General features: G+C 37.6%; 1 protein-coding gene across 2 annotated transcripts in view; it reads right to left on the reverse strand.

Moving 5' to 3' along the window:
- The window catches only part of CLPX (caseinolytic mitochondrial matrix peptidase chaperone subunit), an 18,356-nt gene extending 8,659 nt beyond the window's left edge, over positions 1–9,697 (reverse strand). Inside the window, exons 1-5 of one of the 2 annotated variants that reach the window (XM_019472382.1) lie at positions 9,518–9,697; positions 7,901–8,018; positions 2,675–2,829; positions 1,703–1,866; positions 456–502 (exon numbers count right to left, since the gene is read on the reverse strand). In XM_019472382.1, the coding sequence (XP_019327927.1) occupies positions 456–502; positions 1,703–1,866; positions 2,675–2,829; positions 7,901–8,018; positions 9,518–9,697 (664 nt within the window). The remainder of the gene's footprint in view (positions 1–455; positions 503–1,702; positions 1,867–2,674; positions 2,830–7,900; positions 8,019–9,517) is intronic. The other variant, XM_009280429.1, reaches the window with a different exon arrangement.
- Between the last annotated feature and the right edge of the window lie 4,028 nt (positions 9,698–13,725).

A 13,725-nucleotide genomic window follows, 5' to 3' on the forward strand; every position in this document is an offset into this window, starting at 1 on the left:
AAAAAAAAAAAAAAAGGCATTCTGAGGTTCAAGGTGACAGTGCCTTTTAAGAGTACAAATACCCTGCAGAAAACAGTTGCCTAACTTCCCTTATTATCCACCTCCCATCCTATCTTGTGTGGCATTATTAATATAATCACACCTCAGTTCTAAATTAAAAATAAATCTCAATTTCCACTTGTTCTATTGAGGACAACTCTAAGGACAGGTAATTATTTAACCAACTCCTTAAAAGTATCTTTACATTTTACTTGCTTTCCACCTAGAACTAAATAAAGAGTCAGATCCTAGTCACCTCCGTTAAAAATATACTCAATGCCATAAATTTACTTGCAGAAGAAAAGCAAACAGGATTTTACCCAGCATTTCAAACTAGCGGTCACTAAAGACTATTCTACATTAACATCAAAAGAGTAGATATTGCAGAGGAGGACATGAGGAGAGAGTTCACTTACTTGTAAATCTGTACTCATCCTCCCGTCTTCTGACTTCTGATTTAATTCTAAGAGAGAGGATGAAAACAGTAATAAAAAATAAGTTTATAAAAGCTTATAAATTCTCCACCTCTTGCCCTCTTCTGAATACATCTCATCACTGTGTATGAATGCATTTCTAACAAGAAATCCCCACATGAATTAGTTTTTATTGCTGTCAAATTTAACCCAAAACCCAACTTGCATGCTTTTAAAATGACAGCAAGCTTCCTATTACTTAAAACAGTAACAATCTATTACCTCTGATTTTCATTTTAAAAACACTTATAGAAGGGGAAAAAAATGCTATAATATAATTTTGTTTTGAAAAGGCTTCCTTAAACTCTCACATTTATATCTGAGTGTTACAATGTAAGATTTCACAAATTTCAAAGTACTATTCATTATAAACATTCACTGCCAGTCCCTCTGGGTGTGCACTAATCTATCTTCCTGTGGGGGGCCAGGAACTTCTCTGTGCCAGGTAGACAACTGCTCTCCTACCATTACCAGAACAGTGCTACTAATGTTTCCCCCTCAGTTAAAATACTTCTTTACATAAATTCAAAAAACAAAGACGACTTCTGTTTGCTTAGCATACTATTTATTGCAAGACAGAACAAAACACTTAAAAAAAAAATCAAGGTACACTTTGAATCAGAGACAGTAACTTAATCCTACTTCTAAAAATAAATTAGATCAACATAGCTACACACTTACTCAGTAGCAAAAGTACTGCCAAGAGTAACCATCTACACCTGCTAGATATGGAACAATACTATAGTGACCAACAAATGCTGCCAACTGCAGCAAGCAAGGTTAGAAAGCTAGCTCTTCATCAAGTTACCTATACAAAATACTGTCTTCACAATCTGCATTGTTGCTTGCAGATTAAGCAGCAGATTTACCATTAAGCAGTAAATGAGATCAGAAAGAAAAGTTTAGGAGGCTCAATTTAAAAAGTTAAAGGAAAATACCTAATAACATGCGTCAGTAAAAAATGCTAACCATGTAATACAGTAGGCAATACCCATGGAATCATAAACCTTCTGGATTACTATTTAAATAAATCACAGAAGTTCACATGCAGTGAAAATTTAATAGAAATTCTTTTAGATCATTTCAATTACAGAACATCTAGTGTCAAGGTAAAACCCCCCTCAGGTTTCTTAAGTTAGGGCCCTGAAATGTTAAGTTTTATTTGACCAGAAAAATACCAAACATCATACAAACCTCTTGGTGTTAAAGAAGTCTGCTTTTCAACTTCTGCTTGCTGTCTCAGGTTAGCTGGGATATTATTGTAGATTCTCTTGTAATGATTGTACACAGCAACTGAAAGCACCTTCTTGGCAAAACACTGACCAACAACGTATTTGTCGAGGTAGTTATAAATCTGAAAAATAACTCAATCTTAGTAACACTTTTAAATCACCTTGCACCAAAAAAGAAAAAATAGTACATTGTGCCAAAGATGGATTTTGCTCTAAACCAACCACTACAGAACTGAGAAATAGAAACCCAACATCTAAAACACAAAATATATTCATGTTGATAAGTTTACTTAAAAACATAGGGTTTACACAATCATATTGTGTCTGTCAGTTCTCCCCTACTAACATTTGAACCCCTTGTCATTTTCACCCAATTTTGTAAGAGGAACAGAAATTTCAAGAATATTTCATGTCTTACAAGAGGTCTATCCAGGAGCCGCATGCAGCTTCAGAAACCGCTACAGTCCACTAGGAACTGAGAAACACAATAAGCTCCCTCACTGTTCAGGAGAGGGAGACCAAATGACTTAGGATGGGTCACCACCACAAGCTAATCAGCCACGGTTCTCACCCAGAAAGAGGCCAAATAAAAGTTCTGCAGCTACACAAAGAAGCTGCTAACATTAGGGCGCAGAATATGAGGCCATAGCAGGAAATGAAAGATACCATGGTTGGTGAGGGTTGAGGTTAGCCTCAGGGTCACAAGGAGAAAATGAAGGTCACAAGACAAAGGCTGAGGAAAACAAGCCCAACTACTTTTATTGGATCTACTTGTTCCCTTTATCGGTGCTCTGCTGGGTCATATAGCTCTCAAAGGCTTAATCTTGAGCTAATCATCTTTCTTGTTTGTTGCTCTGTCACAGTAGACCGTTACACACCTGATGCAGATGAAGAAGCAAAGCATTATTGGGGTGAAAATAAGAACCACACCTTTTTCGGTGGAGGTGGCGGCTTCTGCTGGAATGCCAATTTCACAGCTTCTGCTGCTGACTCGGGTTCTTTAATAATACTCTTTTTTGTGTCTGCCTCTGACAGTACAACAAAAAAATGGTGACACTTCTCACACTTCACAAAACGGGTGGAAGCTGCAGAAAAAGTAAAACAAAATGGTAAGAGGAATTGCTTAGACAGCATTCATTCAACTGCCTGAGTTCATCATACACAGGACAAGCACCTGTAAGACAGCACAGCCACCTCTGTGTTTACACAACACTTCCCCTTCAATCAACTTAGAAGCTTTAAAAGCAATTATTGGACTATGAAATTTGACACAGAGGGAATGCAATTTGCCCAAAAAGTCACAACACAGGGCAGCAACCAAACAAGGGATTAAAAAGCAAAAATCTATTTCATACTTACTCAGTAGCACTACACTTGGAAGAGGAAACTTTGCATCTCAGAGCAATGCAAAATTAATGAGGGCTTCTAACTATGCAGGAATTGTTCCTAACTCTCAAACTAGCAAGCAAAAAAATCTGTGGTTAGGGACAGACTACTCTAAAGTGCGGGGAAGCAATCTACAATATCAAAGATAGCACGCAGCAGGTTCAGGAAAGGACAGCTGTGGCAGCTCCTGGTCTCTGCATCCCACTGGCTGTGGAATGCTATGGAGCATGCTCAAGTCACCTAAGCCCAGGACACGGAGCACAGTGGTGTCACACAAAGGGCTCATCCCAAAAAGAGGCAGCTGTGGTATTCAACAGATGATCAGGACTTTGATGTTTTGCAAGATCTTTTGCTTATTTATTTTTACTGTCAAGAGTAGAACAAATTTCTTTCAAATTCCAAAAGCCAAACCCTCCTACCACTGACTTTTTGAACCATGCCTCAAGAAATCATGTTATCTGCAAAGACTTGTTTCAAAAGCCTGCAAACTAGAACTTGTGTTATTTTTTTTCCTCCTTCAGAAAAGCAAAGTTGAAATAATTGAAAATAGTAGAGAAGAATAAAACCGTAATTCAAAACAGATCTTTTCTGACCATATTGCTATGCTATTAAATGCAAATCATGTGCAACAGGACTGATTTAAATATATTAGTAAATGTATTAAATTAAAAGCAAAGTAAATGTAGCAAAACAACCACATGAAAAACTTCAATGTCAAAACTTCTGAAATCATAAAAAGTATTTAGAAAATGGCTTGAACACTGTAGTACCAGCTGATTTTAATAACAACCTCTAGCAATAAACAAGCTGCTTATTTATAACTTGTTGTTGCCTCCCATAGAGCTGGTATCAGCAAGAGAGGAGTGGGGTTCTTTTTTTAATATTAAACACACCTTATGACTGTAAATAAGGCCAGCAGATTATTTTAATAATGTAGCACATAAAGCTGTGATGGTCACAGCTTTATTAACTCTACTCCAAAGAAAATTTGTGTAACAGCTGGGAAGTTCTCCTGGCAACATTCCAAATCACTGTTATCTGCCTGATGGGAATGCAATGGGGAACCCCTTGCATGCACCCACCCCTCTTACATAACTATTATTTAGCAACAATATTGTAGGGAAAAAAAAACAAACTTTCTCCCAGTGCTCACTCAAAACACCTCTGATATTCTTAATGACTACACTGCCATGAGGCTGTTGTCCTTCCTTATGCAATGCTAATAGTCAGCTTTATTAGGATGGAATAGCCATGAGAATACTTGCCCCCTTTATAGATCCACAGGAATGGTTAAAAAACTAGAAAATAAAGAGCAGGCTATAAGAATACTATTGTGCATCTTTAAAACATCATTCACTGAAAAAAATTATTGTGCAGAGTACACTTTTATCAGTTACTCCAGGCAGCACAGAGGAATGTTATTAGAGATATTCCTCATTTTCAGCAAGACCAATAGGGTCCATGGTTACAGAGAAACTTTGATGTATGGGGTGCCTTAGGGAGGAGACTCGGTTGTCAAAACACACCCGTGAAACTGGCCAGTTTCTATCATCTACACAGCAATCTGGAAAAAAGTATCAATGAGTTTTAACAGAACAAAATATTTGAGGAATTTGCTCTGAAATGCAAGGAAACCAAGTTTAAGCACTGCTATCTCCCTAAAACTGAGCATTCAAAATTGCAAGCAACTTTGCTATTCTTAAATACTGGCATGTTTTCATATGTTCTTTTAGCAAACACACAAAAGCACAGCAAAGAGCCTTCATGTCAAATTACCTCACTGTCATTAAGATGTCTGCAAATGTTTACAGTGTGCTAAAATGCAAGTCAAGTGTTATTTTTGATTCAGGCAACATTACCACAGAGGCTGCATTTGCAAAAAGATTTCTGAAGTCCGTACGAGCTGACCTTGCCAAAGAAAAAGGCCGGGTTTTTACAATTACATACAGGAAGCCAAAACAATCGGAGGACTAATCTTAAAAAACACTTGTAGAGTTGAGATAATGGGCTACTATTAAACTGCTATAAGGTAAAAAGACATCAGGAAAAAGAGTGCAGGGAAGCTTCTTGCCTATTAAGTATGTACAGTAGCAGGGCAGTCTTGCTTTGGAGGATGGGAGCTAACCTGATGGCATCAGGTGGAGACAGTAAAAGCAGTGTCTAGATAAGGCTTCTTATGTCAATCAGCTTTATAACTATTGGATTTCACTCTACACCTGAGGCTCACATCTTATTTCACTGATCACAAAACTCTCCTTACAGAGTCTCATAACCCAAAACAATACAGGAACTGCTGAGAAAGTGTGTCAAAGCAAAATTCCTTTTGGTTTAAGTCATATTCTTCCTTAATTGTTAATTACTGGAAAACCATTGCCAAGCAAATCCTTGTGCAGGACTTGCAGATACAAAGTGAAGCCCCATTAAAAACAAACTCCACTGGACAACCAGCCTGTCACACTGCCACTCAATGGCAATTAAGGTTTTTATTCAGTATTTCGTTTCCCTACTTCTCTCAAAATGACTGAAAAACCTAATATTTAAAAACTGAAAAAGCTAATTGTGTATTTTCGTTCGGCTTTAGATACTTTACTTAAGGCTCTGCAGTTCAGTAATTCAAACCAGAATTGAGCGAATTCATCATTTTTCCTGACTAAGCAACATCAAAAGGCTTATCCGAAAAATCAAGTTACAGTATGTTTAATACAACCTGCAACCCATTCATTTTGGGCAGAAGGGGACAGATTGTTTCTTCTGATTAGTTTTTGTTTTCTTTTTTAAAATCGTTTTTAAGACAATTAGAACTTAGCTCTCTGGTTTTCCAGCTGCTTTATATTCTACAGTTTGGCTGGGAAGCAGTGTGCTCAAGTTAACAGACTAAACCAGAAAGACACAGGTCCAGAGAAAACTTAACCATGACTCACAGGAATTTCTGAGAAGTTAGAGCAATTACAATCTCTGGTTTAATTTTTTTTAAGTTACCAATTAACAGAAAACTGATGACTGCTCTTCTCAAGATGAACAAAAAAGTCTGCTCTACTCCATTACCTGGTGACACTGTGCTTAGTTTGAACTAGTAACAGACTTCATTTAAAGGCTGTAAAACCCTAAAGCCTCAGAGTAGAATGTGGAAGGATGAAAGAAGTAGATACATTCAATAATTCACAAGGAGACTTCCTCATATTTTGACTTTCAAGCTGTGACAAATCTGACCAGCTGCAATACTGTTTTTACAAGTGAAAAGTGGGTTTCTGGTCCCAAGCTGTTTACAGTACCTGTGCCATTATGATGCCGCAATTCAAGTGCCGTATCACTACTTGTGAATTTGAGATTGCATATACCAGACATTATGGGAGAAAACATTAGCATGAACAAGCCCTCTTCCTAAGAAAGTTTTCAAACACGCTTAAAGATTCCTAGCGACATTGACAATATACTAAATCATATCTCTGCTTTCCAAGGATACACAGCAATTGTTTCACTCTGGGGCAATGCCTGAATGGTATTTCCACAGAAAAGCACAAACTCCAGTAACAAGGGGAGCAAACACACCAGTGAAGTGAGAGAGTTTCAAAATGTCTCTGTCTACTCATGAATCATCTGATAAGACGGTAATGAGGTTAAAAATCCTTCCACTGTTTTCAACCACACCTAGTCCAGGGAGAGGCCAACATATTGAACGCCACACAGGATTGTATTTCTGATTCCACCAACTAGCGCCAGATTTTTCAGAAAACCTTGTTGCCTATAGTTTCAAACAAAAAAAAGGGCTTATTATTTCTGGAAAAAAAAAAATAGCAGCTGAGGACCGATCCTTTTATCAAACATAAATAAATATATTGTTATTATAGAATTGTCTTGTGATTCATGATGTTTGATCATTTTTATTAAATAGTATTTTATACGAGTAGCAGCAAATAATAGCACATCCACTCATTATTTTCACCAACTGCGATATTAACACAACCGTTGAACAAGTTCATGCTGACCTTGTCTTAAGCTTCTTAGTGCACAAGTCTGATTATGACTTGATACTTCCCCCCTGAGCCCCACCAACTAACAAAGGGTATTTGCTTTCTGACAACTATTTTCTAGGCTGATCTCATTAGTGTTGAAATAAGGAGAAACGTCTTCAAGTCTGATAGAACCTAAAGCATAACTGGCATTAATTTGGACTGTACTTCAAAAAAAGTAGCTACTGCTGCTGGACACCAGGCATCTGACACATTTTGGATTTTCTATTTGGACTTTCCAGCCTCCTATTTGGAACGTATTACGGATCTGACTTCACCATAGAAGATCATTCTAGTAAGCCATCTGTCGTATACTAATTCCTCTGCTGGATAAGCACTTTGGTTATAGTACATGCAGGATTAAAGTTTTATTATTCAGTAAACAAAGAACAGACTTTACATATATATAAGTATATATTTATGTAATGGACAGAAAGAAATATCACTAGTTAAATGGTACTGTTTATGTGAGCATCTCTTCCACTGCATAAAATGTAACAAACTATTTTAAAACTGCATATTCACAGTTGCGGTCCAAATTCCACTACCATATTCTGCTCCACCCCACATCATAGGAAATTACACAAATATATCCACAGAGACAATACATGCTTACACCAACGTGGCCAAACTAAGCATAACAAAATTTTTGACATTGTATAATTAGGTAGGCTAAAACTTAGCTATCAGGACTAAGTTAGATCACAAATATAGTCACATCTGTGCCTATTTAAAAAAGAAAGTATTCATTAAAACTTACACACAAAGGTCTCCACGTGTGTGCACAAGTCACCACACTTCGGGCAGCGCAGCTGGTTCCCTCCTTTTCCAGAGCTTCCAGAGCTTGACTTTTTACCACCCCCCTCACCGACAGACTTCTAAAAAAGATTTCCAGACAATTAGCCCCACACAATGGAGCTGTTACATTAGGCATTTAGCAGTGTGTTTATGGAATCCAGTAATGTGAACATTGCAATAGCTGAATGACAAAGTATCATTGTCATGAACTATTGTCAGGATTTTTTAACGGCTTTGAAAACTTAGGACACCACAATATAAACATTTTGAAGCGTACCACACATCTGCATTTCCCAGGTCTGCTAATTTTGGATGCCCATGGCAGAGGCATCCCGTATCTACACTAGAACTGCTTGACTGACACTAGAACAATAACAAGCTAAACTGTTTTAATAGCGTATTTCAATGTAATTTATTCTAACCCCAGAGAAGAAAACAAATCATAGAGAGAGTAATTTCATTATCACAACCGGATTGATTCTAAGGGTTTCTGAAGCCACAGCTCTTCTCATGTCCTTGACAGATGTAGCTATGCTGGCAGATGGCTGTAGGGTAGATATGGCCTATAAAACAAGCATCTCGTAAATTGCTTGGAAATATTTTATTTTTTACTTTAGGCAGAGTTCCCTGACAGAGACCTACTTGTCTTTCTCCATGTTACCCTGCTTAGTGGTGTTCAAGGTTAACATTTTTTAAATCTATATCTGTTCTATGCCTTCATACTTTGATTAATAATAAAAGCTATTATATTTTAGGAAACAGCAAAGATCTCTCTTCCCTTTTCTAAGTCAGTTCCCCATTTTTTTAAACCTTGCTTGCTTGCTAATTTCTCCTCGCAACCCTTCTCAAGAAAAAAAGACTTAATTTTTTTTTATCTTCCTTATTTTTTAAAAAAGTTTAAACTGAACCTTCAGAGCACACCTGTGTCATCTGAACAGTTCCTCAGATGTCACAACACGCCATACTAAGGCCAAGTTATTTCCTGTGAACTCTCAAAATCTTATTTACTGACTAAAGAGCAGTTTTATTCTCAGGTAATCATTTATCTCAAGAAGCTGTTTATTGACTATAATTATAGAGAAAGACTAGGATGAAAATAGATTACAATTTACTAACAAGACTAAAGCTAGTCTCCTCACAAACTTGTCTAGTTTAATACAACTACCAAATTAGTGCTGAAAAAAACATTTTAAAATGTACTTACTTCAAAAAGCCTACTTGGGAGTAGCAGGCTTTTGAAGGAGAATAGTTCTGATTACTACTCTTTCCTGAGATCCTGAAACCTGTGGTGGATTTATAACATTCTACAAAGTTTTCAAGTGTCCCTTTACACTATGCAAAAAGATTTGTAAAACTGGGAATAGTGTTATGGGATGTTTATAAGGTTTGTCTGCTAATAAATTCACAGTACAATTTATTTTTTCTTCACTGTCAGTTGTAGCAATTTGAAGGATCGGGAATGTCAAGAGTTAGCAAAAATCTCAAGACGAGACTAATTTTAAGTAAGGAAAAAATCTACTATAAACATTTAAGAAACATTTTATATAAACTATTGAAAAGCCTAACGTGCGGACATTACCTTGCTTCCATCTCCAGAACCATCCTTGCTTGCTCCATCCTTTGAGGCAAAATACGCTGGTGTTTCGGAAAAGTTTCTAAGAGGAATTCGTCTTAGGAAACAAGTTTCAAAAGTCCCAAGTTTTCCTAAAACAGGGATGCGTGTACGACCACAAGTAATACCTAAAAAAAAAGAAAACATGAAAATGAAACATTAAAAATACTCTAGTTCTAATCCTAATGCCACCAAACCCCAGAATTTATGTACGTTAAATGGAGCTCAAAGGTTTCAGCAACAGAACTCAACTCTGAACATCCAAATTTCAGTTATCCAAAATAAATTCTCTTCACCACCTTAATGTTCATCTCATTAAAAGCTGCCTGGATTGTCCAAAAGTGACCCAAAAGTAATTTCAGGTCCTCTAACGTCAGACAATTGAGAGTCCCATTGTGTCATGGAATAGGGAACATCCCAGTTATGAAACCGATCCTCAGAATGATAAATAGAATCAACATCCAGCACTCATTGTGAAATAATTCAACCCCTGAAGTAAAAGAGAGAACTCTGAAGTGCCTCCTTATCAGGCAAAAATTACCAAAGTAGTGTCTCAGACTCACGGACTGCACGTCTGGATTTGGCTTTCACTTGTGAACTCTATTAAAAACTAGTTTCCAGGAATTTGAGGTACTGCTTGACAAAAAAAGTTGTCCTGAGGAAAACTGAAAAGTAGTGTCATATTTGGCACAAGTAAATTCAGCGTAATTTTAACTTTGTTGAAATAGCTTATTGCCAACATGAAAAAAACCTCATTGAGAAACTAAACAGCCTTTTCCGCCTCTTGCAACAGCGGGTAGGATTACATTTCATGACTAGGTATGATGTGAATCAACATATGTCGCGCTTGTGATTTCAACATCTCTCAACATAGACAAGTGCCTGGAATCCCTCTCTCATGTCTCTCATTTGAAGTGGCAAATTTCTCACTTGCTCTCTGGTTTTGATAAGAACTCTGTGACTTACCGACGGAAGAGCTATATAGCAACAATGACAATTAAAAACTTGCTGGTAACACATGGTTTTACTGTTAGAGAGATGAGAGAATCCTATAGAAAACGCCAAATACTCTTCTAGAAAAAGAGTAAGAACAGTAAGAATGGCAAGAGGAGTACAGTTCATTTGCTCTGAAAGAGGTAACTGACAACTAAGAGCTGGAATCTTAGTTGAAAGAGGATATTTAAGAAAATTCACCTTGCTACCATAACAGGAAAACAGAAAAATAAAGAAGAAGCATTATGGACGAGCCTAAATTTACCAGGAAAACTCTCACAGGCTTCTGCAAAGTCACAACCAAGAAGACAGTGTCAAATGAGATTTGAAGTTGTTTTATTAACTTATATGCTGCTTAAGGTTCCTGAACTTGAAGATGATTTGCAGTTATTTTTAACATGACTAAAAATGTAATCTTTTAAAAATCTGTAATAGCATTACTTCTGTCTGTAAACGTGAGGGAGGAATAACGATCGATGTGCTTTCCAATTTTAAATTCCTCTGCTGAATGCCACTGCAACACAGCAAGACACTTTAGATTACATAGGATAAACTATGAAAATATCACAGTAAACTTAAGAATACTGGCTCACTTTCACAAGCAGTTGTGTTCTTTCAACTGAATCTGCAGAAAACTCTGAAGACCATGTGCACCAAGTGCACTTGTCAGTAGCGAATAAGCTGTGGTGAGCGTTTACAATGCAATAGCTGTTCTACATTAATTCCCTGTCTTGGGGGCTTATTCCTCATAGATGGTTGCTTTACTGAGATTTGTTTTACCACTTCTAAAGGGAACTGAGAAAAGACCCCTTAACAAAATAAAAAAACCAAACCACCTCACCTCCCCTGAACAAGACCTGAAGTCACACAACTTTCCTGCAGTACAAGGAGATTTTGGCCTGTGGAGAAAGGATGGAGCACTAATACAGAAACTCAAACATTTTACCACTAAGCACTGCACGTGGACTAAAGATCACTGGTTTTAATTCAGAGCACCCCTGTGACACAGAAAACGCGCTGAAACCTGTATTGGATGAACTATGAAACTATACACAGTGTCAAGTACTGAGCTGGTAAGTGCCACGTTACTGACTGTGCCCATCTATTGATCAGAGACACGGCCGCTGTGGGGCTTCACCTCCAGTGTTTGACGGGACGCTGGCAGCAGATCCAGGCTAGCCAGCAGCATTACACCCACACTGTAACACTTTTGTTGCTGTTAAATTCACTCTCACAAGAGACTTAGCTGGCCAGCCTTTTGGGAACATTAAACTCACCCTGCTACACATGCTGAACTCTAAAGGGTGTAGATAGGCTAAACAAGGAAAAAAAAAAAAATCATATTACTGCTACATCAGCTTGTGACTAACACCAAAAGCCTTATCCCTGTGCTTATCATGAGGTCTGAGTGATATTTTTTTGACAAAATATCATTGTACAATTAAGGAATGAAGCAGTAAGAAAGTTATTGCAACTACTTTCTTGCATAAATAAGCCCAGAGGCAGATTTTCCGGAAAAATCAATGCTCCAGCCCAACACCTGGCAAATTCCACTGAATGATCCAGATACTGATAAATGTTCAAATACGCAACAGCTGGCTAACACAGCAGTATTCGCTCACACACACAACTGGCAGTCAGGGCTTGGGTGGTTTTTGAAACAGTAAATTTAAAGGACATGTACCTAACACTAGAACGTTGGTAGCAGCAATGGCATCTATCCAGGGTGTTCAGATTAGCGTGTTAAGAAATAATGGGAGGCTCCTTTAGATCTTATTAACCTTTAATTGATACTTAATGAAAGAAATACTGACTTTTGGGCCAAGCTTCAAATGTCTTGGAAGAATCTATTGCCCAAGAAGTGACAGGAGACCGTGACAAAAGAGAAGTCTCCTCTCTGTCCCACACAACACTTGATTGACTAGACTGATCCATGCACTCTGAATACTCTCAAGTTTGTACCAACCAGCAGTAGCAAACAAAGTACCTGGCAGAAGACATAATCTGTGACAACAACAACAAAAATACACCAAAACCAGATTTTTAACTTTCATGGAAAGCTGACGCATAAATAATCTTATTACTCTGTATCTGTGTTTTCGTCTCTTTTACATATCCCTTTTCAATCTTAGTTCCGACAAAAAAAATAAATTTTAAGAAAGATAATTCTGAAGTTAATTCAGAATGTTACTTGCTTTAAAGTTTATTGTTTTGGTGGGTTTAAATACACCAAAACAAGATTTTTAACTTTCATGGAAAGCTGACGCATAAATAATCTTATTACTCTGTATCTGTGTTTTCGTCTCTTTTACATATCCCTTTTCAATCTTAGTTCCGACAAAAAAAATAAATTTTAAGAAAGATAATTCTGAAGTTAATTCAGAATGTTACTTGCTTTAAAGTTTATTGTTTTGGTGGGTTTACATATGGCCAGAGGCGGCTGGAGTTGAAAGTACCGGTTTAAACCTTTCAGCACAGGTGACATCAGAGATGTAAAGTCAACTGCAATGAGTTAACTCACCTCTTGAAGGCAATAAATCATCTCTGACTTGTCAGGCTATTGCTGAAGGTACAACCGTTCAAAACCTTGTTGCAAATGTGGCAGCAGTAGATATTTTCAGCACAATTTGGGGATGGTCTGCCTTTCACTAAAAGCAGCACATGGTACGTCAACTCTCACTACCCACAAGATCATGATGAAAAGGACAAAAGTAGTAAAAAGATAACAGCCTCCCTCCGCTTCAACTGCCAGTAAGTGGTTTGCACAACCTCACCTTTCTACTATGTTGGAAATAATTACTTTTTGTTAACTGAGCCCAAGTTTTTATGAGAAACATTTCAAGTTCCGGCTGCAGAAAACACAGGGTTTTAATCAGTCAGCTAATAAAGCTCATTTACTAGCACTGCAGGGTAACACACAATGGACAACTGCTGCTGAAAGCCACTTCTGTTGAAATAAACTCTATTCTCGCATTACATTTCCCAAAAGATATTCCAGTGCAGGCTAATTTTCCCTTCATACCCTGTAATACTGCCCTTAATCCTGACACGCCACCGGCCGTCCCCTCACACCACCCAGGGTGACACTAGCAAAAGATTAATGGAAAAAAAAGAAAAAGGCCGAAGCAGCCACCCGTTGCCTAACCGAAGCCCTTATCGCTGCGCTGCAGCACGGAACTCCT

This window comes from Aptenodytes forsteri, unplaced genomic scaffold, assembly GCF_000699145.1.
Source record: "Aptenodytes forsteri isolate BGI_AS27 unplaced genomic scaffold, ASM69914v1 Scaffold83, whole genome shotgun sequence".
Classification (NCBI taxonomy): Eukaryota; Metazoa; Chordata; class Aves; order Sphenisciformes; family Spheniscidae; genus Aptenodytes; species Aptenodytes forsteri.